Source organism: Leuciscus leuciscus (assembly GCF_965113295.1).
Source record: "Leuciscus leuciscus genome assembly, chromosome: 21".
Lineage (NCBI taxonomy): Eukaryota > Metazoa > Chordata > Actinopteri > Cypriniformes > Leuciscidae > Leuciscus > Leuciscus leuciscus.
This window is the reverse complement of record NC_138745.1, coordinates 776914-803881: the sequence shown is the minus strand read 5'-3', so window position 1 is coordinate 803881 and position 26968 is coordinate 776914. Positions and strand designations below refer to the sequence as shown.

Below are 26968 nucleotides of genomic sequence, written 5' to 3'. Positions count from 1 at the left end.
TACATGTGTATACTTAATTACATTTTTCTTTTTTATTTATATTTGTGCTGAAAAATTTGATTAATCGCATCTAACAAAAGTTTATTTATATATATATATATATATATATATATATATATATATATATATATATATATATATACATACACACACACACACACACACACACATATATTTACAAACTGTTAAGTTAGATTGTTCGATGCATTTAACTCATTTTTATGCCAACAACAAATGAAATGGAGAAAATAATATTAGAAATGTCCAATTTTATTTATATATATTTATATAAATAAAATGTATTTATATATTTTAATTATTATTTAATTATTATTATTATTACATTGTATACAGACTTCTATAAAAGTTTGTTTCAAGTTATACGTTATCATTTGACAAATTATGTTACGTTATGTGTTTTGGATGAGCCCTCGAGCGGGGTGTTATCGTGCACCTGGCAACCTCAAATACACACACACACACACACACACACACACAGAGAGAGAGAGAGAGAGAGAGTTTTAAGCGGCGCAGTTCCAGTTTTTGCTCCCCGAACCAGACTGTGCTGTCCCGCCTGAGGACCTTTAACCCCCTCGTTTCTAAACTCAACCGAATGGGGTGCGGAACCCTCCTCGGTTTCCTCCAGTAGTGTGTGTGTGTGTGTGTCGCGCTGAGGAGTCGATCTGTTGCTGCTGGAATCAAGCAGATCCACAATGGCGACTCACAGTCCCAGTAACAGCAACTCACCAACAACCCCGTGTATCAGGAGCCTCAGCGCTGCGGGACCCGTGATGCAACACCTGAGCAACACGCAGGGTAAGACACACACACACACACACACACACACACACACACACACACACCCCGCACGAGCTTCAGGTGCTGGTGCATCGTGAGCTCATCTCAAGTGTTTAGGCCAGGCCTTCTCTCTCTGTCTCTCTTCCCGACGCGTCGTGTGTTACAGTGTCACAGTGTGTTACAGTGTTTCTGACATGTTTCAGTCCTCGTCCTCAGGCTGCTCTGCTCTGGTGAGGCTGTGGGCCTTCTCACTGACTCGCGTCGTGTCGTGTTGTGTTTTGTGGCCTCAAACCGATGCTAAAACGAGCTGTTCCTCTCAGTGCTGTCCATCTACACTACTCACTCACTGGCTGTTGTACACGCACCTTGTTCACTATTGTAACAGAATCATAATGATACTGCAATGTCACATTTATGCATTTGTTACATACCATAATGTTACATTTATGCATTTGTTAGATATTATAATGTTACATTTATGCATTTGTTAGATATTATAATGTTACATTTATGCATTCGGCAGATAATATAATGTTACATTTATGCATTTGTTAGATTCTATAGTGTTATGTTTATGCATTTGGCAGATGCTACAATGTTGCTACATAAATGTAACAATATCATAATGTTACATTTATGCATTCGGCAGATGCTACAATGTTACATTTATGCATTTGGAAGATGCTATAATGTTGCTACATAAATGTAACAATATTATAATGTTACATTTATGCATTTGGAAGATTCTATAGTGTTACATTTATGCATTTGGCAGATATTATAATGTTACAGTTGCTATTATGCATGATACATGTTAATGCTCTATAGATAAATGCATAGAGGAGTTATCAATTACATGCATACTAACCCAGACAGCAACACAGTGTCGGCTCAGATCCGGGCCACGTGATCTGGAACGTGTGGATTCAATGCGTATGTGGGCCGGATCAGGGCTGACACTATGTTGCTGTCTGGGAATGAAACGCATGAAGAATGATTAATAGCAGCTATTAATATCACGTGTTTTTCCATTGAGCCGAACATTCCGTGTCAGTCTCATTGATTGTTTGTCATTTGTAAATGAATTCTTCTTCCTCCTCGTTCAGATTCCAACACATGCTGGAGGTGTCAGAATGAAACAGGTACTGTGAGACACACACACACACACACACACACACACACACACACACACACACACACACACACACACACACACACACACACACACACACACACGCCTCATTCTTATTTACACCTTCATGATCATCTGCATGCGTTTTCATCATTGTTTTCCTTTTTCTGTAGGATTTCAGATAAATCTGACTGGAGTAACCCAAAGTAAGCCAGTTTTCTGTGCTATTGTAATCTCTCTGCGGGTTCTCTCCAGAAAACGGGATGATTTTTGCCTCTCAAATGGTTTAAAGCGAGAGTTCACTCAGAAATACTGTCATCAGTTTCGCTCATCTTCAGAACACAAATTAAGATATTTGTACGTTTTCTGTCTAATCACCCAAAACTCTTAACGCTTCAAAACGTTCTTAAAGAGATGGTAAAATAAATCCATATGAAGTCTTCTGAAGAGACATGATCACTTTATATGATGAAAAGATTTAATTTAAAATCCCCCTGTGGTGTAAATCCAGCTTTTAATGTTGTTTATGTGTCTATGTGGAGTTTTTAATATGCTTTAAGACAAACCATGTGTAAATTCATAAGTCGACAGCATTGCTGAGTATTTCCTCCTTAAAACTGCAGTGAACCAAAGACAGTCTCAAACACACACTTTGAAATCGCTGGTGTTTCTGACGTCACAAACTACCTTGTAACCAATCAGATCAACGTGTGATCGTCAACCAGTGGATCTCTGAGCTGAGTGAGTGAGTGGAGGCGGGGCTCATTTGCATATTCAAAGAACCACGCATACTAAATGATGCAAGTGTGTCGAGTTACATTCAAGATATTTTAAGGCATGAAGACATTTTTTTTCAAAGAAAAAAACATTTAAATATGTAATTTTGGTGATCAAAGATGAGTTTTAAGGGATAAAATTATTGATACAGGGGGACTTTTAGCTTGTATTCACGTATAAACACACATACATAGAGCAACGGAAACTCAACCATATTTATTTTACAATCTCTTTGTGAACGTTTTGAAGCGGTTTGGGTGAACAGACTTTCAATGGAGGGACAGAAAACTCTCAGATTTCATTACAAATATCTTCATTTGTGTTCTGAAGATGAATGAAAGTGTTATGGGTTTGAACGACCTGAGGGAGAGTAAAAGATGACAGAATTTACATTTTTGGGTGAACTGTCGCTTTAAGACCAGAGTGAGCTACATATGAATATCATAGTCTAGAATAATTTTGAATTTTTTTGAAGAAGTTGTGATTAGTGCGTGTCCTTGCAAAAGATAATAGCAAACATCACTTCAACAAGAGTTGTTTTCAATCATCTCATATTTTTTATTCCCATTTTCATTTCTTGCTTCCTGTTAAATTAGTTGAATGTGTTGTCATGCAAAACAAGAAAAAGTGAACATTCTCCTCCTTCACAGGTAAACGCAAAGCACTTAAGTTAAACTTTGCCAATCCACCGGTCAAACCGACCACTCGTCTGCCCATCGTCACGCCGGCTCCTCCTTTCCAGAATCCACACATGTGAGTGCGTCAACACACACACACACACACACACACACACACACACACACACACACACACACACACACATTCTTGTACATCTATCTTTATGAGGACATTCATTGACACAATGCACTCTCTAGCCGCTTACCCCTACCCATCACAACTAAGTGCCTAAACCGACCCTTAACCTCTTTATAACCTTATCCCTAAAACCAAGTCTTGACCCTCAAACAGGCCTTTAAAGGCTCTCAGAAAGTGAAGACCGGCCAACATGTCCTCACTTTACTCTCTCTGTCCTCACTCCACTGGTCTAAAACTCAAACTGGTCCTCACAAAAGCCGCGTTTCCACCGAAATTACCCGGAACAATTTGTCCCAGGAACTTTTTTTGCCCCAGACCGGTTGCTTTCTGCGTTTACACCGCGGTCTAAAGTACCGGGAAGGTAAACTGCGCGCAACTGCTCCTCCCAGTCTGCGACGGACAGTAATCAGTTTTGAGCGCCACATTTATAATAAGTATAGAGGAGATTCAAACTGTGCTGCAATTATGTATTGGTTTACTAACGAGGTAATTAACAAAACAAAATAGACTAGTACTGATACTAAAGCGTGTTCAGAAAGCTCGTATGCGTATAAAATTAGACAACGTATATGTTATCAGTTATTGTGAGATGCCTGGGACGAACGTGCAAAAATTTCCTCTTTCGCAAATACGCTTAAAAAAAGCCTGAACCCCGTCTATCAATCATAAATGGTGACAGTCTTGTAAATAGTTGTTTGTTACTCTAACCTCAAAGCGCTATTTCAATCCTGTTATAGCAAATTTGTAACATGGTTTGGAGTGCCTTGCAATAGATGACAATGTGTAAACATAAAGACTTAATAATAAAAGCTGTGGCAGAAAAGAGACGAGCACTGATAAAGTGTGTTCAGTAAGCTCGTAATGCTAACGTTAGATATACAATTTGTATGTTATCAGCTATTGCGGACATTGACCGTGAGATGGCTGGGACAAACGCGCAGAAAGTTTCCTCTTCCACAAATATCCTTAATAAAGCCTGAAACTCGCCGCCAGTCCACCAGTTTTTTTATTAAATTCCATATTTGCAGACAGACAACTCTCTGCATGAAGCCACGACACGAACCGCAATAGATTTTTTAAAAAGTGAGGTTAAAAATAAATAAAATGCTGCGTGGAATCATCCAACCAAAATGTGGCGAGAACACAACCAATCAGCTTGTGCAGCTCACAAGTCCCACCCCTGAAAGTTCCTGAACTTTGAAAAAGTACTACCTCATGAGCAGGGACTATCGGAAGGGGAAATATTTACCCGGAACTTCATTTAGAACCTGGTTCCTGCGGTGTAAACACATCGAGTACCAGCCCAAAGTTCCTAGTTCCTGGGGAAAGTTCCTGCGGTGGAAACACGGCTAAAGATACACAGCTCACGCGTGTCATATTTGATGTTACATATGCAGAGAAACTATAAGTGATGCTGATTTCCCAGAGCTCAGCTCAGAACATCACTGTTTGTTTGAACAACTCAGCACTGGCTCGACCAATGGTGTGAGTTTGGGGGCGGGGCTATCGGTTTGCTCAGCCAATAGCAGATAAGTCATTATTTCTGCACGATGACTTTCAGAGAGCGTCTGCGCACACACAGCATCGAGTCCTCGGGGAAGCTGAAGATTTCTCCAGAACAGCACTGTGACTTCACTGCCGAGGACCTGAAGGATCTGGGAGAGATCGGGAGAGGAGCGTACGGCTCTGTCAACAACATGGTGCACAAACCCAGCGGGCAGATCATGGCCGTCAAGGTGATTCAGACACCCATTGTGACAGTGAGTGTGATTGTGAGTGTGATTGTGAGTGTGACTGAGTGTGACTGTGAGAGTGACTGAGAGGGAGTGTGACTGACTGAGTGTGAGTGTGACTGTGACTGTGAGTGTGACTGTGAGAGTGACTGTGAGAGTGACTGTGAGAGTGACTGAGTGTGAGTGTGACTGTGAGAGTGACTGTGAGAGTGACTGTGAGTGTGACTGAGTGTGACTGAGTGTGACTGAGTGTGACTGAGTGTGACTGAGTGTGACTGAGTGTGACTGAGTGTGACTGAGTGTGACTGAGTGTGAGTGTGACTGAGTGTGAGTGTGACTGAGTGTGACTGAGTGTGACTGAGTGTGACTGAGTGTGACTGAGTGTGACTGAGTGTGACTGAGTGTGACTGACTGTGACTGACTGTGACTGTGAGTGTGACTGTGACTGACTGTGTGTGACTTTGACTGACTGTGTGTGACTTTGACTGAGAGTGTGTGACTTTGACTGAGAGTGTGACTGAGAGTGTGACTGTGACAGAGTGTGACTGTGACAGAGTGTGTCATGACAGAGTGTGAGTGTGTCATGACAGAGTGTGACTGTGACAGAGTGTGACTGTGACAGAGTGTGACTGTGACAGAGTGTGACTGTGACAGAGTGTGACTGTGACAGAGTGTGACTGTGACAGAGTGTGACTGTGACAGAGTGTGACTGTGACAGAGTGTGACTGTGACAGAGTGTGACTGTGACAGAGTGTGACTGTGACAGAGTGTGACTGTGACAGAGTGTGACTGACAGAGTGTGACTGTGACAGAGTGTGACTGTGACAGAGTGTGACTGTGACAGAGTGTGACTGTGACAGAGTGTGACTGTGACTGAGTGTGACTGTGACTGAGTGTGACTGTGACTGAGTGTGACTGAGTGTGACTGTGACTGAGTGTGACTGAGTGTGAGTGTGACTGACTGACTGAGAGTGTGACTGAGAGTGTGACTGAGAGTGTGACTGAGAGTGTGACTGAGAGTGTGACTGAGAGTGTGACTGAGAGTGTGACTGAGAGTGTGACTGAGAGTGTGACTGAGAGTGTGACTGAGAGTGTGACTGAGAGTGTGACTGAGAGTGTGACTGAGAGTGTGACTGAGAGTGTGACTGAGAGTGTGACTGAGAGTGTGACTGAGAGTGTGACTGAGAGTGTGAGTGTGACTGACTCTGAGTGTGACTGTGAGAGGGAGTGTGACTGTGAGAGGGCGTGTGAGTGTGACTGTGAGAGTGACTGTGACTGAGTGTGACTGTGACTGTGTGACTTTGACTGAGAGTGTGTGACTTTGACTGAGAGTGTGTGACTTTGACTGAGAGTGTGACTGAGAGTGTGACTGAGAGTGTGACTGAGAGTGTGACTGAGAGTGTGACTGAGAGTGTGACTGAGAGTGTGACTGAGAGTGTGACTGAGAGTGTGACTGAGAGTGTGACTGTGACTGAGTGTGTGTGACTGTGAGAGGGAGTGTGACTGTGAGTGTGACTGTGAGAGTGACTGTGAGTGTGACTGTGAGTGTGACTGTGAGTGTGACTGTGACTGTGACTGTGACTGAGTGTGTGACTGTGACTGAGTGTGTGACTGTGACTGAGTGTGTGACTGTGACTGAGTGTGACTGTGACTGAGTGTGACTGTGACTGAGTGTGACTGTGACTGAGTGTGACTGACTGTGAGTGTGACTGTGACTGAGTGTGACTGTGACTGTGACTGTGACTGTGACTGTGACTGTGAGTGTGACTGTGAGTGTGACTGTGAGTGTGACTGTGAGTGTGACTGTGAGTGTGACTGTGAGTGTGACTGTGAGTGTGACTGTGAGTGTGACTGTGAGTGTGACTGTGAGTGTGAGTGTGACTGTGAGTGTGACTGTGAGTGTGACTGTGAGTGTGACTGTGAGTGTGACTGTGAGTGTGACTGTGAGTGTGACTGTGAGTGTGACTGTGAGTGTGAGTGTGACTGTGAGTGTGACTGTGAGTGTGACTGTGAGTGTGACTGTGAGTGTGACTGTGAGTGACTGTGACTGTGAGAGGGAGTGTGACTGTGAGTGTGACTGTGACTGTGAGAGGGAGTGTGACTGAGAGGGAGTGTGACTGAGAGGGAGTGTGACTGAGAGGGAGTGTGACTGTGAGAGTGACTGTGAGAGTGACTGTGAGAGTGACTGTGACTGACTGTGAGTGTGACTGTGAGAGTGACTGAGAGGGAGTGTGACTGTGTGACTGACTGTGAGAGGGAGTGTGACTGTGACTGTGAGTGTGACTGTGACTGTGATTGTGAGTGTGATTGTGAGTGTGACTGACTGTGACTGACTGTGTGTGTGACTTTGACTCTGAGTGTGACTGAGTGTGACTGAATGTGACTGAGTGTGACTGAGTGTGACTGAGTGTGACTGAGTGTGACTGAGTGTGAGTGTGACTGACTGACTGTGTGTGTGTGTGTGTGTGACTGACTGTGTGTGTGACTGACTGTGTGTGTGACTGACTGTGTGTGTGACTGACTGTGTGTGTGACTGAGTGTGACTGAGTGTGACTGAGTGTGAGTGTGAGTGTGACTGACTGACTGTGTGTGTGTGTGTGTGACTGACTGTGTGTGTGACTGACTGTGTGTGTGACTGACTGTGTGTGTGACTGACTGTGTGTGTGACTGACTGTGTGTGTGACTGACTGTGTGTGTGACTGACTGTGTGTGTGACTGACTGTGTGTGTGACTGACTGTGTGTGTGACTGTGTGTGTGTGTGACTGTGTGTGTGTGACTGACTGTGTGTGTGTGACTGACTGTGTGTGTGTGTGTGTGACTGACTGTGTGAGTGTGACTGTGAGTGTGACTGTGACTGTGACTGTGACTGTGAGAGGGAGTGTGAGAGGGAGTGTGACTGAGAGGGCGTGTGTGACTGTGACTGTGACTGTGAGTGTGACTGTGACTGTGAGTGTGACTGTGACTGTGAGAGGGAGTGTGACTGAGAGGGAGTGTGACTGAGAGGGCGTGTGACTGAGAGTGACTGTGAGAGTGACTGTGAGAGTGACTGTGAGAGTGACTGTGAGAGTGACTGTGAGAGTGACTGTGACTGACTGTGAGTGTGACTGTGAGAGTGACTGAGAGGGAGTGTGACTGTGTGACTGACTGTGAGAGGGAGTGTGACTGACTGTGACTGTGAGTGTGACTGTGACTGTGATTGTGAGTGTGATTGTGAGTGTGACTGACTGTGACTGACTGTGTGTGTGACTTTGACTCTGAGTGTGACTGAGTGTGACTGAGTGTGACTGAGTGTGACTGAGTGTGACTGAGTGTGACTGAGTGTGACTGAGTGTGACTGAGTGTGACTGAGTGTGACTGTGTGTGTGTGTGACTGACTGTGTGTGTGTGTGACTGACTGTGTGTGTGTGACTGACTGTGTGTGTGACTGACTGTGTGTGTGACTGACTGTGTGTGTGACTGTGTGTGTGTGACTGACTGTGTGTGTGTGACTGACTGTGTGTGTGTGTGTGTGACTGACTGTGTGTGTGTGTGTGTGTGTGACTGACTGTGTGTGTGTGTGACTGACTGTGTGTGTGTGTGACTGACTGTGTGTGTGTGACTGACTGTGTGTGTGTGACTGACTGTGTGTGTGTGACTGACTGTGTGTGTGTGTGACTGACTGTGTGTGTGACTGACTGTGTGTGTGACTGACTGTGTGTGTGACTTTGACTGTGAGTGTGAGTGACTGTGACTGTTAGAGTGACTGTGAGAGTGAGTGTGACTGAGTGTGAGAGTGTGACACTGTGAGTGTGACACTGTGAGTGTGACACTGTGAGTGTGACACTGTGAGTGTGACACTGTGAGTGTGACACTGTGAGTGTGACACTGTGAGTGTGACACTGTGAGTGTGACACTGTGAGTGTGACACTGTGAGTGCGAGTGTGAGTGCGAGTGTGACTGCGAGTGTGACTGCGAGTGTGACTGCGAGTGTGACTGTGAGTGTGACTGAGTGTGACTGTGAGTGTGACTGAGTGTGACTGAGTGTGACTGAGTGTGACTGAGTGTGACTGAGTGTGACTGAGTGTGACTGAGTGTGACTGTGAGTGTGTGTGACTGAGAGTGTGACTGAGAGTGTGACTGAGAGTGTGAGTGTGACTGTGAGTGTGACTGTGAGTGTGACTGTGAGTGTGACTGTGAGTGTGACTGTGAGTGTGACTGTGACTGTGAGTGTGACTGAGTGTGACTGTGAGTGTGACTGAGTGTGACTGAGTGTGACTGAGTGTGACTGAGTGTGACTGTGAGTGTGACTGTGAGTGTGACTGTGACTGTGAGTGTGACTGTGACTGTGAGTGTGACTGTGAGTGTGACTGTGACTGTGACTGTGACTGTGACTGTGAGTGTGACTGTGAGTGTGACTGTGAGTGTGACTGTGAGTGTGAGTGTGACTGTGACTGAGTGTGTGACTGAGTGTGTGACTGAGTGTGTGACTGAGTGTGTGACTGAGTGTGTGACTGAGTGTGACTGAGTGTGACTGAGTGTGAGTGTGACTGTGAGTGTGACTGTGACTGTGAGTGTGACTGTGAGTGTGACTGTGACTGTGAGTGTGACTGTGACTGTGAGTGTGACTGTGAGTGTGAGTGTGACTGTGAGTGTGACTGTGAGTGTGACTGAGTGTGACTGAGTGTGACTGAGTGTGACTGTGAGTGTGACTGTGAGTGTGACTGAGTGTGACTGAGTGTGACTGTGAGTGTGACTGTGAGTGTGACTGAGTGTGACTGTGACTGTGAGTGTGACTGTGAGTGTGACTGTGAGTGTGACTGTGAGTGTGACTGTGACTGTGAGTGTGACTGAGTGTGACTGTGACTGTGAGTGTGACTGTGACTGTGACTGACTGTGAGAGGGAGTGTGACTGTGACTGTGACTGACTGTGAGAGGGAGTGTGACTGAGAGGGCGTGTGTGACTGTGACTGTGACTGACTGTGAGTGTGAGTGTGACTGTGACTGTGAGAGGGAGTGTGACTGAGAGGGCGTGTGACTGTGAGAGTGACTGTGAGAGTGACTGTGAGAGTGACTGTGAGAGTGACTGTGAGAGTGACTGTGAGAGTGACTGTGAGAGTGACTGTGAGAGTGACTGTGAGAGTGACTGTGAGTGTGACTGTGACTGACTGTGAGAGGGAGTGTGACTGAGAGGGCGTGTGTGACTGTGACTGACTGTGAGTGTGACTGTGACTGTGAGAGGGAGTGTGACTGAGAGGGCGTGTGACTGTGAGAGTGACTGTGAGAGTGACTGAGCGTGACTGTGAGAGTGACAGAGGGAGTGTGACTGTGTGACTGACTGTGAGAGGGAGTGTGACTGTGACTGACTGTGACTGTGACTGATTGGGGCGGCAGTGGCTCAGTGGTTCATGTAGATTGTCTACAAACCGGAAGGTTGGTGGTTCAATCCCCGGTTCCACCTGACCAAGTGTCGAGGTGTCCTTGAGCAAGACACCTAACCCCAGCTGCTCCCGACGAGCTGGATCGCCTTGCATGGCTGACACCGCCGTCGGTGTATGAATGAGTGAGTGAATGGGTGAATGTGAGGCAATATTGTAAAGCGCTTTGGTGGCCATTGGGTCTGTGAAAGCGCTATATAAATGCAGTCCATTTACCATTTACCATTTACTGACTGTGAGTGTGACTGACTGTGAGTGTGACTGACTGTGAGTGTGACTGTGAGTGTGACTGAGTGTGACTGAGTGTGACTGAGTGTGACTGACTGTGTGTGTGACTTTGACTTTGACTGTGAGTGTGACTGTGACTGACTGTGTGTGTGACTGACTGTGTGTGACTGACTGTGAGTGTGACTGTGACTGTGAGTGTGACTGAGTGTGACTGTGAGTGTGACTGAGTGTGACTGAGTGTGACTGTGAGTGTGACTGTGAGTGTGACTGTGAGTGTGACTGTGAGTGTGACTGTGAGTGTGACTGTGACTGAGTGTGAGTGAGAGTGTGAGTGTGACTGTGAGTGTGAGTGTGACTGACTGTGTGTGTGTGACTGACTGTGTGTGTGTGTGTGTGTGTGTGTGTGACTGACTGTGTGTGTGACTGACTGTGTGTGTGTGACTGACTGTGTGTGTGTGACTGACTGTGTGTGTGTGACTGACTGTGTGTGTGACTTTGACTGAGTGAGAGTGAGTGACTGTGACTGTTAGTGACTGTGAGAGTGAGTGTGACTGAGTGTGAGTGTGACTGAGTGTGAGTGTGACTGAGTGTGAGTGTGACTGAGTGTGACTGAGTGTGAGTGTGACTGAGTGTGAGTGTGACTGAGTGTGAGTGTGACTGAGTGTGAGTGTGACTGAGTGTGAGTGTGACTGAGTGTGACTGTGAGTGTGACACTGTGAGTGTGACACTGTGAGTGTGACACTGTGAGTGTGACACTGAGTGTGACACTGAGTGTGACACTGAGTGTGACACTGTGAGTGTGACACTGTGAGTGTGACACTGTGAGTGTGACACTGAGTGTGACACTGTGACTGTGACACTGTGACTGTGACTGTGACACTGTGACTGTGACACTGTGACTGTGACACTGTGACTGTGACACTGTGACTGTGACACTGTGACTGTGACACTGTGACTGTGACAGACTGTGACTGTGACTGAGTGTGACTGTGAGTGTGACTGAGTGTGACTGACTGAGTGTGAGTGTGACTGAGTGTGAGTGTGAGTGTGACTGAGTGTGACTGAGTGTGAGTGTGACTGAGTGTGACTGTGACTGAGTGTGAGTGTGACTGAGTGTGAGTGTGACTGAGTGTGAGTGTGACTGAGTGTGACTGTGAGTGTGACACTGTGAGTGTGACACTGTGAGTGTGACACTGAGTGTGACACTGAGTGTGACACTGAGTGTGACACTGAGTGTGACACTGTGAGTGTGACACTGTGAGTGTGACACTGTGAGTGTGACACTGTGAGTGTGACACTGTGAGTGTGACACTGTGAGTGTGACACTGTGAGTGTGACACTGTGAGTGTGACACTGTGAGTGTGACACTGTGACTGTGACACTGTGACTGTGACACTGTGACTGTGACACTGTGACTGTGAGACTGTGACTGTGACTGAGTGTGACTGTGAGTGTGACTGAGTGTGACTGACTGAGTGTGAGTGTGACTGAGTGTGAGTGTGAGTGTGAGTGTGACTGAGTGTGAGTGTGAGTCTGACTGTGACTGTGACTGAGTGTGACTGTGACTGTGACTGTGAGTGTGAGTGTGACTGACTGTGAGTGTGACTGACTGTGAGTGTGACTGACTGTGAGTGTGACTGACTGTGAGTGTGACTGACTGTGAGTGTGACTGACTGTGAGTGTGACTGAGTGTGACTGTGACTGAGTGTGACTGAGTGTGACTGAGTGTGACTGAGTGTGACTGAGTGTGACTGAGTGTGACTGTGACTGTGAGTGTGACTGAGTGTGAGAGGGAGTGTGAGAGGGGGTGTGACTGAGAGGGCGTGTGTGAGTGTGACTGTGACTGTGACTTACTGTGAGTGTGAGAGTGACTGTGAGAGTGACTGTGAGAGTGACTGTGAGAGTGACTGTGAGAGTGACTGTGAGAGTAACTGTGAGTGACTGTGAGAGTGACTGAGAGGGAGTGTGACTGTGACTGAGTGTGACTGTAAGTGTGACTGTGAGTGTGACTGTGAGTGTGACTGAGAGTGTGACTGACTGTGACTGTGAGTGTGACTGACTGTGTGTGTGACTTTGACTGTGAGTGTGAGTGTGACTGTGAGTGTGACTGAGTGTGACTGTGTGTGTGACTGACTGTGTGTGTGACTGACTGTGTGTGTGACTGACTGTGTGTGTGTGTGTGTGTGTGTGTGTGTGTGTGACTGACTGTGTGTGTGTGACTGACTGTGTGTGTGAGTGACTGTGACTGAGAGTGAGTGTGAGTGTGACTGAGTGTGAGTGTGACTGAGTGTGAGTGTGACTGAGTGTGAGTGTGACTGAGTGTGAGTGTGACTGAGTGTGAGTGTGACTGAGTGTGAGTGTGACTGAGTGTGAGTGTGACTGAGTGTGACTGAGTGTGACTGAGTGTGACTGAGTGTGACTGAGTGTGACTGAGTGTGTGTGACTGAGTGTGTGTGACTGAGAGTGTGTGACTGAGAGTGTGTGACTGAGAGTGTGTGACTGAGACTGTGAGTGACTGTGAGTGTGACTGAGTGTGAGTGTGAGTGTGACTGAGTGTGTGTGACTGAGAGTGTGTGACTGAGAGTGTGTGTGACTGAGAGTGTGTGACTGAGACTGTGAGTGACTGTGAGTGTGACTGAGTGTGAGTGTGAGTGTGACTGAGTGTGAGTGTGACTGAGTGTGAGTGTGACTGAGTGTGAGTGTGACTGAGTGTGAGTGTGAGTGTGACTGAGTGTGAGTGTGACTGAGTGTGAGTGTGACTGAGTGTGAGTGTGACTGAGTGTGAGTGTGAGTGTGACTGAGTGTGAGTGTGACTGAGTGTGAGTGTGACTGAGTGTGAGTGTGACTGAGTGTGAGTGTGACTGAGTGTGAGTGTGACTGAGTGTGAGTGTGACTGAGTGTGAGTGTGACTGAGTGTGAGTGTGACTGAGTGTGAGTGTGACTGAGTGTGAGTGTGACTGAGTGTGAGTGTGACTGAGTGTGAGTGTGACTGAGTGTGAGTGTGAGTGTGTGTGAGTGTGTGTGAGTGTGTGACTGTGAGTGTGACACTGTGAGTGTGACACTGTGAGTGTGACACTGTGAGTGTGACACTGACACTGTGAGTGTGACACTGTGAGTGTGACACTGTGAGTGTGACACTGTGAGTGTGACACTGTGAGTGTGACACTGTGAGTGTGACACTGTGAGTGTGACACTGTGAGTGTGACACTGTGAGTGTGACACTGTGAGTGTGACTGACTGTGAGGGAGTGTGGCTGAGTGTGAGTGTGACACTGAGTGTGACACTGAGTGTGACACTGAGTGTGACACTGAGTGTGACACTGAGTGTGACACTGAGTGTGACACTGAGTGTGACACTGAGTGTGACACTGAGTGTGACACTGAGTGTGACACTGAGTGTGAGTGTGACTGTGAGTGAGTGTGAGTGTGACTGAGTGTGAGTGTGACTGTGAGTGTGAGTGGTGTGAGTGTGAGTGGTGTGAGTGTGAGTGGTGTGAGTGTGAGTGGTGTGAGTGTGACTCTGTGAGTGTGACTCTGTGAGTGTGACTCTGTGAGTGTGACTCTGTGAGTGTGACTCTGTGAGTGTGACTCTGTGAGTGTGACTCTGTGAGTGTGACTCTGTGAGTGTGACTCTGTGAGTGTGACTCTGTGAGTGTGACTCTGTGAGTGTGACTCTGTGAGTGTGACTCTGTGAGTGTGACTCTGACTGACTGTGACTGAGTGTGACTGTGACTGAGTGTGAGTGTGACTGAGTGTGAGTGTGACTGTGAGACTGTGAGTCTGACTGTGTTTGTGACTTTGAGTGTGACTTTGAGTGTGACTGTGACTGTGAGTGTGACACTGTCAGTGTGTGACTGTGAGTGTGACACTGTGAGTGTGACACTGTGAGTGTGACACTGTGAGTGTGACACTGTGAGTGTGACACTGTGAGTGTGACACTGTGAGTGTGACACTGTGAGTGTGACACTGTGAGTGTGACACTGTGAGTGTGACACTGTGAGTGTGACACTGTGAGTGTGACACTGTGAGTGTGACACTGTGAGTGAGTGTGAGTGTGAGTGTGACTGAGTGTGAGTGTGAGTGTGACTGAGTGTGAGTGTGACTGAGTGTGAGTGTGACTGAGTGTGAGTGTGACTGTGAGTGTGACACTGTGAGTCTGTGAGTGTGACACTGTGAGTGAGTGTGAGTGACTGTGAGTGTGACACTGTGAGTGTGACACTGTGAGTGACTGTGAGAGTGACTGAGTGTGAGAGTGACTGAGTGTGAGAGTGACTGAGTGTGAGAGTGACTGAGAGTGACTGAGTGTGAGAGTGACTGAGTGTGAGAGTGACTGAGTGTGAGAGTGACTGAGTGTGAGAGTGACTGAGTGTGAGAGTGACTGAGTGTGAGAGTGACTGAGTGTGAGAGTGACTGAGAGTGAGTGTGAGTGTGACTGAGTGTGAGAGTGACTGAGTGTGAGAGTGACTGAGTGTGAGAGTGACTGAGTGTGAGAGTGACTGAGTGTGAGAGTGACTGAGTGTGAGAGTGACTGAGTGTGAGAGTGACTGAGTGTGAGAGTGACTGAGTGTGAGAGTGACTGAGTGTGAGAGTGACTGAGAGTGAGTGTGAGTGTGACTGAGTGTGAGAGTGACTGAGTGTGAGAGTGACTGAGTGTGAGAGTGACTGAGTGTGAGAGTGACTGAGTGTGAGAGTGACTGAGTGTGAGAGTGACTGAGTGTGAGTGTGACTGAGTGTGAGAGTGACTGAGTGTGAGAGTGACTGAGTGTGAGAGTGACTGAGTGTGAGTGTGACTGAGTGTGAGTGTGACTGAGTGTGAGAGTGACTGAGTGTGAGAGTGACTGAGTGTGAGAGTGACTGAGTGTGAGAGTGACTGAGTGTGAGAGTGACTGAGTGTGAGAGTGACTGAGTGTGAGAGTGACTGAGTGTGAGAGTGACTGAGTGTGAGAGTGACTGAGTGTGAGAGTGACTGAGTGTGAGAGTGACTGAGTGTGAGAGTGACTGAGAGTGACTGAGTGTGAGAGTGACTGAGTGTGAGTGTGACTGAGTGTGAGTGTGACTGAGTGTGAGAGTGACTGAGTGTGAGAGTGACTGAGTGTGAGAGTGACTGAGTGTGAGTGTGACTGAGTGTGAGTGTGACTGAGTGTGACTGAGTGTGACTGAGTGTGACTGAGTGTGACTGAGTGTGACTGAGTGTGAGAGTGACTGAGTGTGAGTGTGACTGAGTGTGAGTGTGACTGAGTGTGAGTGTGACTGAGTGTGACTGAGTGTGACTGAGTGTGACTGAGTGTGAGTGAGTGTGAGTGTGACTGAGTGTGAGTGTGACTGAGTGTGACTGAGTGTGAGTGTGACTGAGTGTGAGTGTGATTGAGTGTGAGTGTGACTGAGTGTGACTCTTTGACTGTGAGTGTGAGTGTGACTGTGACTGTGAGTGTGAGTGTGACTGTGACTGTGACTGTGAGTGTGAGTGTGACTGTGACTGTGACTGTGAGTGTGACTGTGACTGTGAGTGTGACTGACTGTGAGTGTGACTGTGAGTGTGACAGAGTGTGAGTGTGACTTTGTGTGTGTGACTTTGACTGTGACTGTGAGTGTGACTGTGACTGACTGTGTGTGTGACTTTGACTGTGTGTGTGACTTTGACTGTGTGTGTGACTTTGACTGTGAGTGTGACTGTGAGTGTGAGTGTGACTGAGTGTGTGTGTGTGTGTGTGTGTGTGTGTGTGTGTGTGTGTGTGTGTGTGTGTGTGACTGACTGACTGTGAGTGTGACTGACTGTGTGTGTGACTTTGACTGTGAGTGTGACTGAGAGTGACTGAGTGTGAGTGTGACTGTGAGAGTGACTGAGTGTGAGTGTGAGTGTGACTGTGAGAGTGACTGTGTGACTGTGAGAGTGACTGAGTGTGAGTGTGACTGTGAGAGTGACTGAGTGTGAGTGTGACTGTGAGAGTGACTGTGACTGTGTCCTCTAGAGTCAGACAGACGTCACTAACACTAACCCTAACTCACCACACTGCTATCGAGCCTGTGTTCTGTTAAAACATAAAAACATCAGCAAGAATAGAATCTGCTTCTGACCAATAGTTTCATAATTGTCTGTTGAAGCAGAAATGAGAGAGGCTCTGTTCATCTAAATGAGCGGGCGGTGTGTGTGTGTGTGTGTGTGAGAGAGAGAGAGATCTGATCCCAGTGTATCAAACAAGTATTCATTACTTTTCATTATTTCTGCATTAAATTATTATATAGTTAATACCTTTTTCACTAACTGTGATTTGTATATGTACATTTCTGAAATGCATAACTTAGACAGTTTCCTCTGATAACAGATCTCTCTATGTGGACATTTTCTGTAAAGCTGCTTTTAAACGGTGTATTGTGGAAAGTGCTACACATATAAACGTGAGTTGAGTTGTTGTGTGTCCCGCAGCGGATCCGCTCCACTGTGGATGAGAAGGAGCAGAAGCAGCTGCTGATGGATCTGGATGTGGTGATGAGGAGCAGCGACTGCCCGTATATCGTCCAGTTCTACGGCGCTCTGTTCCGCGAGGTCAGATGATGAACACACACACACACACACACACACACACACACACACACACTGCTGCTGTGTCCCGATGGAGTCGCACCGGACTGACCTCTCTCTCTGTGTGTGTGTGTGTGTGTGTGTGTGTGTGTGTGCAGGGCGACTGCTGGATCTGCATGGAACTGATGTCTACCTCCCTCGACAAATTCTACAAATATGTATATTGTGCATTAGATGATGTCATTCCAGAGGAAATATTAGGCAAAATTACATTAGCAGTAAGTCACTGATTTCATACATCAACAAAAGCTTATTTATTGTTGTAGTAGTGGTAGTAATAATACTAATGATGATAATAATAATAATAATAATAATAATAATTATTATTATTTTTATTATTATTATATAAAATAATTAAATAATAATAATAATTAACAATAATAATAATAATTATTATTATTATTATTGATAAGTACAAATAATAGTGATATATTGATCTTTAATATTGATTAAATGATGATTGTATTTTCTTACAGTGAAAATTTCCATTGTACAATACATTTATTATTATTATTATTATCATAAATAATGATAGTAACAATAATTTAATAATAAAATGATACTTATTATTAATAGTAGTAGTAATAATAATAATGCTATATTATTATAAATAATAGTAATGATAATTATACTGATTTTTACAGTACAATTTAGAATGCCTTTATAATTATTGTTAATATCAAAAATATTTGTATATATATATATATACACATGTATATTGTATATACATATACACACATTTTTTTAAAAACATTTTTTTAAACATACTGTATAAAAAATGTCATTATTTATAACACAATTATAAACAATACATTATATTACTATTATTAATAAAAATCATAATGGCAATAATTATTATAATGCAAACTTAAACATTTTCATCATTTTGTGAATAATAAGTTATTATTATTATAATAAATAATATTCTAATTATTATGAAGTATTCCTAATAACTGTTCTTGAAGTCTCGTGTGCCTGTATTGTGTGCAGACTGTGAAAGCACTGAATCACTTGAAAGAAAACTTGAAGATCATCCACAGAGGTGAGACAAGCTGAAGCAATTACACCATTAAACGCTTGAGTTTGTGTTCTGACGCTGGAGTGAAGGAGCGAGTGAGTGAACGAGTGAATGAATGCTGGGCTTGTTTTCAGACATCAAACCCTCCAACATTCTCCTGGACAGAAACGGCAACATTAAACTGTGTGATTTCGGCATCAGCGGACAGCTGGTCGACTCCATCGCCAAGACCAGAGACGCCGGCTGCAGACCGTACATGGCTGTGAGTGACGGCTCTCTGATGATGATGATGAATGTGATGATGATGATGGTGGTGATGATGATGAAGATGTGTTGTGGTGTTTTCAGCCGGAGCGGATCGACCCCAGCGCCTCCAGACAGGGTTACGATGTTCGCTCAGACGTCTGGAGTTTGGGAATCACGTTGGTACGTCTCCACTCTCTCTCTTCAGGTCCTGATGTACGTGTAAGAGTGTGTGACACGGGTGTGTGTGTGTGTGTGTGTTGCAGTACGAGCTGGCGACGGGACGCTTCCCCTACCCCCGCTGGAACAGTGTGTTTGATCAGCTGACTCAGGTGGTGAAGGGAGACCCTCCTCAGCTCAGTAGCTCCGAGGAACGCCAGTTCTCTCCCAAATTCATCCAGTTCGTCAATCTATGGTGAGCTTCCAAACCCGGGCCTGAACGATCATGTGATCACCTCATCATGTGACACGTCTGTGTGATCATGTGATCACCTCATCATGTGACATGTCTGTGTGATCATGTGATCACCTCATCATGTGACACGTCTGTGTGATCATGTGATCACCTCATCATGTGACACGTCTGTGTGATCATGTGATCACCTCATCATGTGACACGTCTGTGTGATCATGTGATCACCTCATCATGTGACACGTCTGTGTGATCATGTGATCACCTCATCATGTGACACGTCTGTGTGATCATGTGATCACCTCATCATGTGACACGTCTGTGTGATCATGGCTGCGTTCAGCCCCGACAAAACGTTGCACAACGTTTTTTAAACAGAAACGGTGATGCGTTGAACACACTGTTCTGATGAAGAGTTGCAACTACGGCAGCTGAGAAAGGCCATTCTTTGTGTTGTTTGTGAACAATTTTCGGAGCCTGATGAAGTCGGTATAAATATGTGTTTAATACTACAAAATATGGCCGATGTTACAGTTACTGCACTTGCCGCCCAGAACAAAAGAGAACATCCCAGTGGAGTGAAGGGATTGCTGAAACTGAAGCACACATCTTACCTAATTCAGACTAAAACACATCTAGCCTCACATACTGACTTTATTTGTAGTTCATACTGTTTTAATACCCTGTATTTTCTTTCTCATTTTTAGGAAAAGCACTTAATTGTTACCAATTACCATTGTTTATTTCTATGCCAAATGTCATACACTTGCAATGAAGCTAAAAATATAAACAACTACATCATTATGTTGATATCCTATATTTTTACAATAAAACTTACGACAAACATGTCTTCTAATATCCTCAGTTGTTGCGTATGCCGAGCTGCATCCAACACATTTGTAAATGACTTTCCTTGAACCCATTGTGCGAGTTCACTTTAACACCGCGTGTTTATATACATGTTGCTGCTGATTGGACCAGTTCTGACACACCCACCAAACAAGAGAAAACGTGTCTCACACACCGGTGCACGCCGCTTCCAGGAAACATCACGTTCAACCCGGAAACCGTAGCAAAACGTTGCGCACCATTTTGAACTTGAACGTGCCCCATGTGATCACCTCATCATGTGACACGTCTGTGTGATCATGTGACGCGTCTGTTTGATCATGTGACGCATCCGTGATCATGTGATCACCTCATCATGTGACGCGTCTGTTTGATCATGTGACGCATCTGTGATCATGTGACATCTGTTTGATCATGTGATCACCTTTCTTTATGTGACACGTCTGTGTGATCATGTGACTCTCTTCCTACAGCCTTACGAAGGACGAGTCAAAAAGGCCAAAGTACAGAGAACTGCTGGTACGTCATCCTGCTTTTACACTCTGCTTTTTAATCAAAACTATTCATCTTCATTTAAACATGCTCGTGTACAATTATATATTTTTAGGGATGCACTATTGGATTATTGGTCAGTATTCTTTTTTTATTTTTATTGAATATTTAATTGTACATGCTCATTGTCCCTATCCGTACATGAAGACGACCTTTTCTGCTCACGTAGTTCATCTTCAAGAACACTCAAATGTAATAACACTGACGTATGCAATCGTCATCATGTGACGTCATAATTGTACTATTTAGCAGGTCTAAAAATTAATATCCTTTTGTACTGTACATTATAATGGTGTGATGCACTCATAGCATTTAAAGTGATTCAAATTTTTCAATTTTGCATCAGTGAGAGTGTAAATGAACTGAGTTGGTCTGAATAATGAGCTTTTTCATATTCAGTGAAGTTTGCATCAGTGATTCTGTTATTTTCCTGTTTGTTACTGTGAAGCTGTAGAAGTAAAGCGGACTCGACTTTCATTGGTGTGTGTGTGTGTGTGTGTGTGTGTGTGGTGTGTGTGTGTGTGTGTGTGTGTGTGTGTGTGTGTGTGTGTCTCCTGCAGAAGCATCCGTTCATCCTGATGTACGAGGAGCGAGTGGTGGACGTGGCGTTGTACGTGTGTAAGATCCTGGATCAGATGCCAGTGTCTCCCAGTTCTCCCATGTATGTTGACTGATGGTGAGCGGTCTGTCAGTCACACGGCCCGGTCACCATGTGGTGTTCATACAGCGTCAGCCCGTAACCAGCCCACATTTCACCGCGTTTACCACGTCACAGCCGGCCTCAGCGCTTGCTCTCCGGTGGAGTTTCAGTTCAGAACCGAACACTGCTTCCTCTTCCTCAGCGTCTCGGTCTCGTTTTCCTGCACAAACATTCATAAAGACACATCCACTGGAGAACAGCGACGACTGAAGACCAGAGCACGTCTCTGCCAGTGGCGTCAGAGAAACCGCCTCGTTTTCCCTGCGGATTAGCATTATTTTTCTGACTCCTTTGGCAGATTTTGATTTTGTTTTAAGCACAAACTCGCTTCATTTTTTATTTTCCGAAAACAAGACTTTAATATCTCCTGTCATTTCCCTTCTCCAGTAAATGTCTCTTGATTTAAGAGTGTTTAGATGTTTGTGCTGGAAAACACTGAGGAAGAATCATGATCTTCAGTCTGGAGGCGTCGCAGAGTCGGAGAACAAGCGCTGAACGCAGGAGTTGTGCTCATGTGTGAAATGAGAGTCTTGGTTAAGGGTCTGAGTATTTCACCATAATTGTACTATCGTTCATGTGTGTGTGAACACATGATTGTGTTTAAAGAGAAAGTCCCAAAACAGTTTGTGCAATAAGAACTGGCTCTCATTTAAAAGCCATTCACATCACGGTGTGTAAACAAGCTTCAGATTCAGCAAAACAGCCTTTGTGTGTGTGTGTGTGTGTGTGTGTGTGTGTGTGTGTGTGTGTGTGTGTGTGTGTGTGTGTGTGTGTGTGTGTGTGTGTGTAAAATCATTTCGGAATATTAACAAGCAAAACTTGAATTTGCTCATTTAAGAAAACAAAGACCATCAGATCGAGTGTAATAGTTGCTGATGTAGATGTTACGCCTCCATCCCAGTGTGTGTCTTCATGTGTGTTTAACATCAGTCATCGTGTGTCTCTGTTTAATCAGTCGTATGCAAAGGTCTTGTTCTGCATCAAAGAAATGTTAAAGTAGCTTTACTTGCTGAATATGCAATATAACGTCACGATGCCGGGAGCGTCTCGTGTTCGCTTCTCATCCACTGTAAGTGTGTTTCATTCACACCGTTCTCTTCGGATACACTCGTTTCTCAGAAGCTCGTCCTCCTCGCGTTTCGACGCTTTCGCATGATTTCCACAGATCCGGCATGACGGTTTACGACCCGCCTCACATGATTCATCCATAGGTCACTTATTTTAAAAGATGTACAGCGGTTCTCGAACATTTTGATTGTATAATAATACGGCACCGGATAGTGTTCGGAGAGTTTGTGTTCTGAAAGTGAATCGCCACATCATGTGACTCTTTAAAAGAGTCAACCGTTCAGAATCAGCAGAAGGACAGAAGATCCTCCTAAAGTCAAATAATAGTGCGAACATTGCAACTCGAGAATGTTTAGTGCGGAGAGTAAAATAGTTGTAAGAGCAATGTGTATTATTATATTGTATCAAGAGTGGGAAATATGTACAGGAAAAAATGATCACTGTGAAAATATTTTACGTGTATGGTGAGAATCTGTAAAAATTGTACCATGGAAATGTGCAGGGATAATGCCGTGTATGTTCATGTTGGGAAACATCCCCCTCGTCACATGATTAATGAGGACGTTTATGAATATGATCGGCGTGTTGTGATTGTTGACATTATTGTCATTCTGCTCTGTTAGATCTGAACACAGCGATGGGTTTAATGCTATAGAATAAAGCCAATACTCAGCCATTCCCTGTCCGTCTGCTTTGTGACTCAAATGCATGTGAAGTTTATTTTCAAGTGACATTATTGTAAATGTTTAATCTAGTAGTAACATTTAATAATAAGGGTTTAAAGTCCCCCTGTATCAATCATTTTATCCGTTAAAACTCATCTTTGATCATTAAAATGACATATTTAAATGTTTTCCTCATGCCTTAAAATATCTTGAATGTAACTCGACATCCTTGCCTCATTTAGTATGCGTGGTTCTATGAATATGCAAATGAGCCCCGCCTCCACTCACTCAGCTCAGAGATCCACTAGTTGACGATCACACGTTGATCTGATTGGTTACAAGGTAGTTTGTGACGTCAGAAACACCAGCGATTTCAAAGCGTGTGTTTGAGACTGTCTTTGGAGTTTTAAGGAGGAAATACTCAGCAATGCTGTCGACTTATAAACTTACACATGCTTTGTCTTAAAGCAGATTAAAAACTCCACATAGACACATAAACTACATTAAAAGCTGGATTTACACCACAGGGGGACTTTAAGAAATAACAATGAAAAGTACTTTTACTGCATTAATTAATCCAGAGTCGTGTCTGTTAACATGCATGTACAGTTAATAAATGCTTCATGTTTAACGCATTAGTGAGTTTGTTTGAGCAGACAACACTGGTGTTTGTTTCATGATGGTTTATTGAACTCTCGTTACAGTAATACAGCGGTGTAGACGAATACTGGGACAGTTTATATTGAACGCTGTTCAGTGGCCAAGCAATACAAAAGCTTTTTGTCATACGTATATATTTTCCTCAGGAGAAATCAAAAGAACAAGAAATCAGACACACATGTGAACATTTGAGCGTCAGGAGGAAGAGAAACATCGATCTGGGCTGCAAACATAGAAAAATAAAATCTTTCAGAGGACGTGACATTCTGACGTCACACAACTCTACATACAACTTTACACACACACATTTTACCTTCATTAAAAAATACTGTATGAAACTGCTTGATAATGTCTAGGATTGTTTCTGGACTTCCAACATCATTACAGTTTTATAATAATCTGCATCTACAATAATGCTTGATGTGTAAAAATAGAGTCTCGTATCAAAACTGAGTCGAAGATAAAACAGCCTGTTGTTGGTCTGTAATGCCCTTAATGCTTATTCATTCTGGACTTAAAGCTCAGGGTTTATTGCTTACAGAAGTATTTACTGTATATAAAACTCTCTGATTCATTTGTGTTTGAGGCTTCACGGCTCGACAGATCAGGAACACAGTCTGTGCATGAAGGCATCAATGGTGTGAAATATGATTAGAGACTGGAGAAAAAACGAAACATCTTTGACCAGCTTCATGAAAATAAGAAAGTCTATTCACAGTTTGAGCTTTTGGTGAGCTAATATTATTTATTCAGTGAACAGTATTAAAGTCTCTAAACTAAAGATTTTATTTCAAAAGATTAAAAAAACAAGTTAAGTCCCAAATTTGCCACAGACAAAAAGAACTAAATTTTCACAGTTGAACTTATATATTATAGATTTCCTTTTTCACGAGTGCTGGGACTCTTCTGTTTGATTGACACGTGGTTTTAGATTGGTATAATGTGGCTTATTTGAGAGAAACAGGGACACGCACTGCTGATGTTTCTGACAGATCCAGAAACTGTCGCCTCATCACTCTTCACTGTCAGAAACTTCACTGTTTTGTTTTTAAGAAAAAGGAATTTCTCATAAATATGTCAAATATGCTAAGGGAAAGAAAAGGTAGAAATAAATACATCAGAAGAGAAAGAAAACAACAACAAAGAGATAATGAATGGTCAAAATAACAGAGGAGGCAGTAATAATAATAATAATAATAATCATGCAAAACAGACTTTTGGAAAGATGTTCGCAATACATAAAACAGTCTTTTTTTAATAAAAAAAAAAAATAATAATAATTTTGACCAGAGAATAATTCTCCAGTGATTATGAAGAGTTAACAAAATTATTAAAAAAAAATCTGAATCTAAAGAGAAAATACTCTCACGTAAAGCGTCGAGTAAAAACCAAAGGTTTGCGCTTCCTAAATAAATTAATGCCATGATGATGATGATGATGGGGAAGGAACAGAAAATGATCTCAGAAAGCGTGACACATACTACTGTAAGCTCAAGCTGTGAAGTGTGTATTAATATTTACAGTAGCACAGGTGATATTATACTGGTGTGATGCATTAATGTGTGTTTTTCCCACACCACAAATCTAGTGTGTATTTACAGACGGATACGGACGTTCCTGCTCGAATCCAATGGGGTTTAGAGCGTCTGTCTGTTTCCAGTCATCAAAACATTCTTACGCAGAATCCAGAGTCAAAACAGTAAAAGTTTTGATGGAGCGTGATAAAACAGTATTAAAACACTCCAGGATCCGGCAAGCAAAACAGGTCCAAACGATCTTTTATCCCCCAAGCAATTCGATTTTTAAATTCTTCTTCTAGTGTTGCTTGATGCTCAGTTGGTCTGGTTATCTTAAATTAGATTTATTTGTTTTAATTTATTGTTTGTATATGCCAACTGTGATTCTTTAAATGTTTGTGTGAGCTCGCTGCAAATACTTTCCCTACGAGGACAAAGAAACAGTACTACTGGAACATCTTGGATGACGTGGCAGAGAGTAAATTTTTATTCTGAAGTGAACTACTCCTTTAACATCTCAGAATCGTGAGATAAGTGTCGACGACTCCCGTTGCACTGGTTCCTCCTCACCAGTGATCGAGGTGCAGGTCCATGGCAGAGTTCAGGCTGATGTCGGTGACGTCCAGGAACTCAGTGTTGAAGATGTTCGGTCCGGTGAGAGGAAGAGCGTTCTGGTTCTGGAAGGAGTTTGGCGGAGTCAGATCCAGCCACTCCATGGTTTCCCAAGGCGAGTCCGTGAAGGTCATCCCGAGTCCCTGAGTCTCCATCTTCCCGATCACAGGCGTGTCCATCATCAGTCTGTCATTGAATCCTTCGCCTGTCTCGTCGGAGTGTGTGTCGGAGTGTGTGTCAGTGTGTGTTCGGCTCAGCAGCGCCTCCAGGTGGCCGTCTCCGGGCTCGTACGCACACATGTGACTGTAGTGCCGGTGCTGGAACTTCGGGGAAACTGTAAGGTGAGGCACAACTTTGGTTACAGGAGGCTCTTCTTTGGCGTTAGCTGGCATTTCTTTAAAAAGAAGGAGGAGGACATCACAGTACAAACACTAACTCAACACCGTCACAACATCTGAGTGTGTGAAACACTAACTCAGCACCGGCTCAACATCTGAGTGTGTGAAACATTAACTCAACACCGTCAAAACATCCGAGTGTGTGAAACACTAACTCAACACCGTCACAACATCTGAGTGTGTGAAACACTATCTCAACACCGTCAAAACATCCGAGTGTGTGAAACACTAACTCAACACCGTCACAACATCCGAGTCTGTGAAACACTAACTCAACACCGTTACAGCATCTGAGTGTGTGAAACACTATCTCAACACCGTCACAACATCTGAGTGTGTGAAACACTAACTCAACAACATCACAGCATCTGAGTGTGTGAAACACTAACTCAACACCGTCACAACATCCGAGTCTGTGAAACACTAACTCAACACCGTTACAGCATCTGAGTGTGTGAAACACTATCTCAACACCGTCACAACATCTGAGTGTGTGAAACACTAACTCAACACCGTTACAACATCTGAGTGTGTGAAACACTAACTCAACACCGTCACAATATCTGAGTGTGTGAAAACTAATTCAACACCAGGCACAACATCTGAGTGTGTGAAACACTAACTCAACACCGTTACAACATCTGAGTGTGTGAAACATTAACTCAACACCAGCACAACATCTGAGTGTGTGAAACACTAACTCACCACCGGCACAACATCTGAGTGTGTGAAACACTAAGTAAAAACCGTCACAACATCTGAGTGTGTGAAACACTAACTCACCACCAGCACAACA

General features: G+C 44.3%; 2 protein-coding genes across 13 annotated transcripts in view; one reads left to right on the top strand and one right to left on the bottom strand.

The window, feature by feature from the left end:
• Nucleotides 1-468: 468 nt before the first annotated feature.
• Nucleotides 469-22996, top strand: map2k4b (mitogen-activated protein kinase kinase 4b). 4 transcript variants are annotated; one of them, XM_082152152.1, is made up of 14 exons: nt 472-816; nt 1905-1940; nt 2104-2136; nt 3358-3460; nt 5085-5259; nt 17323-17442; nt 17577-17696; nt 18469-18520; nt 18631-18758; nt 18845-18922; nt 19006-19154; nt 20474-20519; nt 20608-20628; nt 21113-22996. In XM_082152152.1, the coding sequence occupies exons 1-14, from the start codon at nt 714-716 to the stop codon at nt 21224-21226; spliced, it is 1278 nt and encodes a 425-aa protein (XP_082008278.1). In that variant the 5' UTR covers nt 472-713; the 3' UTR covers nt 21227-22996. The 4 variants fall into 4 exon arrangements, with proteins under 4 accessions (XP_082008280.1, XP_082008278.1, XP_082008281.1 ...); XM_082152154.1 differs by lacking the exon at nt 2104-2136 and having other exon boundaries at nt 469-816; XM_082152153.1 differs by lacking the exon at nt 20608-20628 and having other exon boundaries at nt 478-816.
• A 657-nt stretch (nt 22997-23653) lies between these two features.
• Nucleotides 23654-26968, bottom strand: part of myocd (myocardin) — a 52660-nt gene continuing 49345 nt past the window's right edge. For 5 of the 9 annotated variants that reach the window (XM_082152099.1, XM_082152100.1, XM_082152105.1 and 2 more), the window contains one exon: nt 23654-26168. In XM_082152099.1, the coding sequence (XP_082008225.1) occupies nt 25729-26168 (440 nt within the window). In that variant the 3' untranslated portion in view covers nt 23654-25728. The remainder of the gene's footprint in view (nt 26169-26968) is intronic. The other 4 variants (XM_082152103.1, XM_082152102.1, XM_082152107.1 and 1 more) reach the window with 1 other exon arrangement.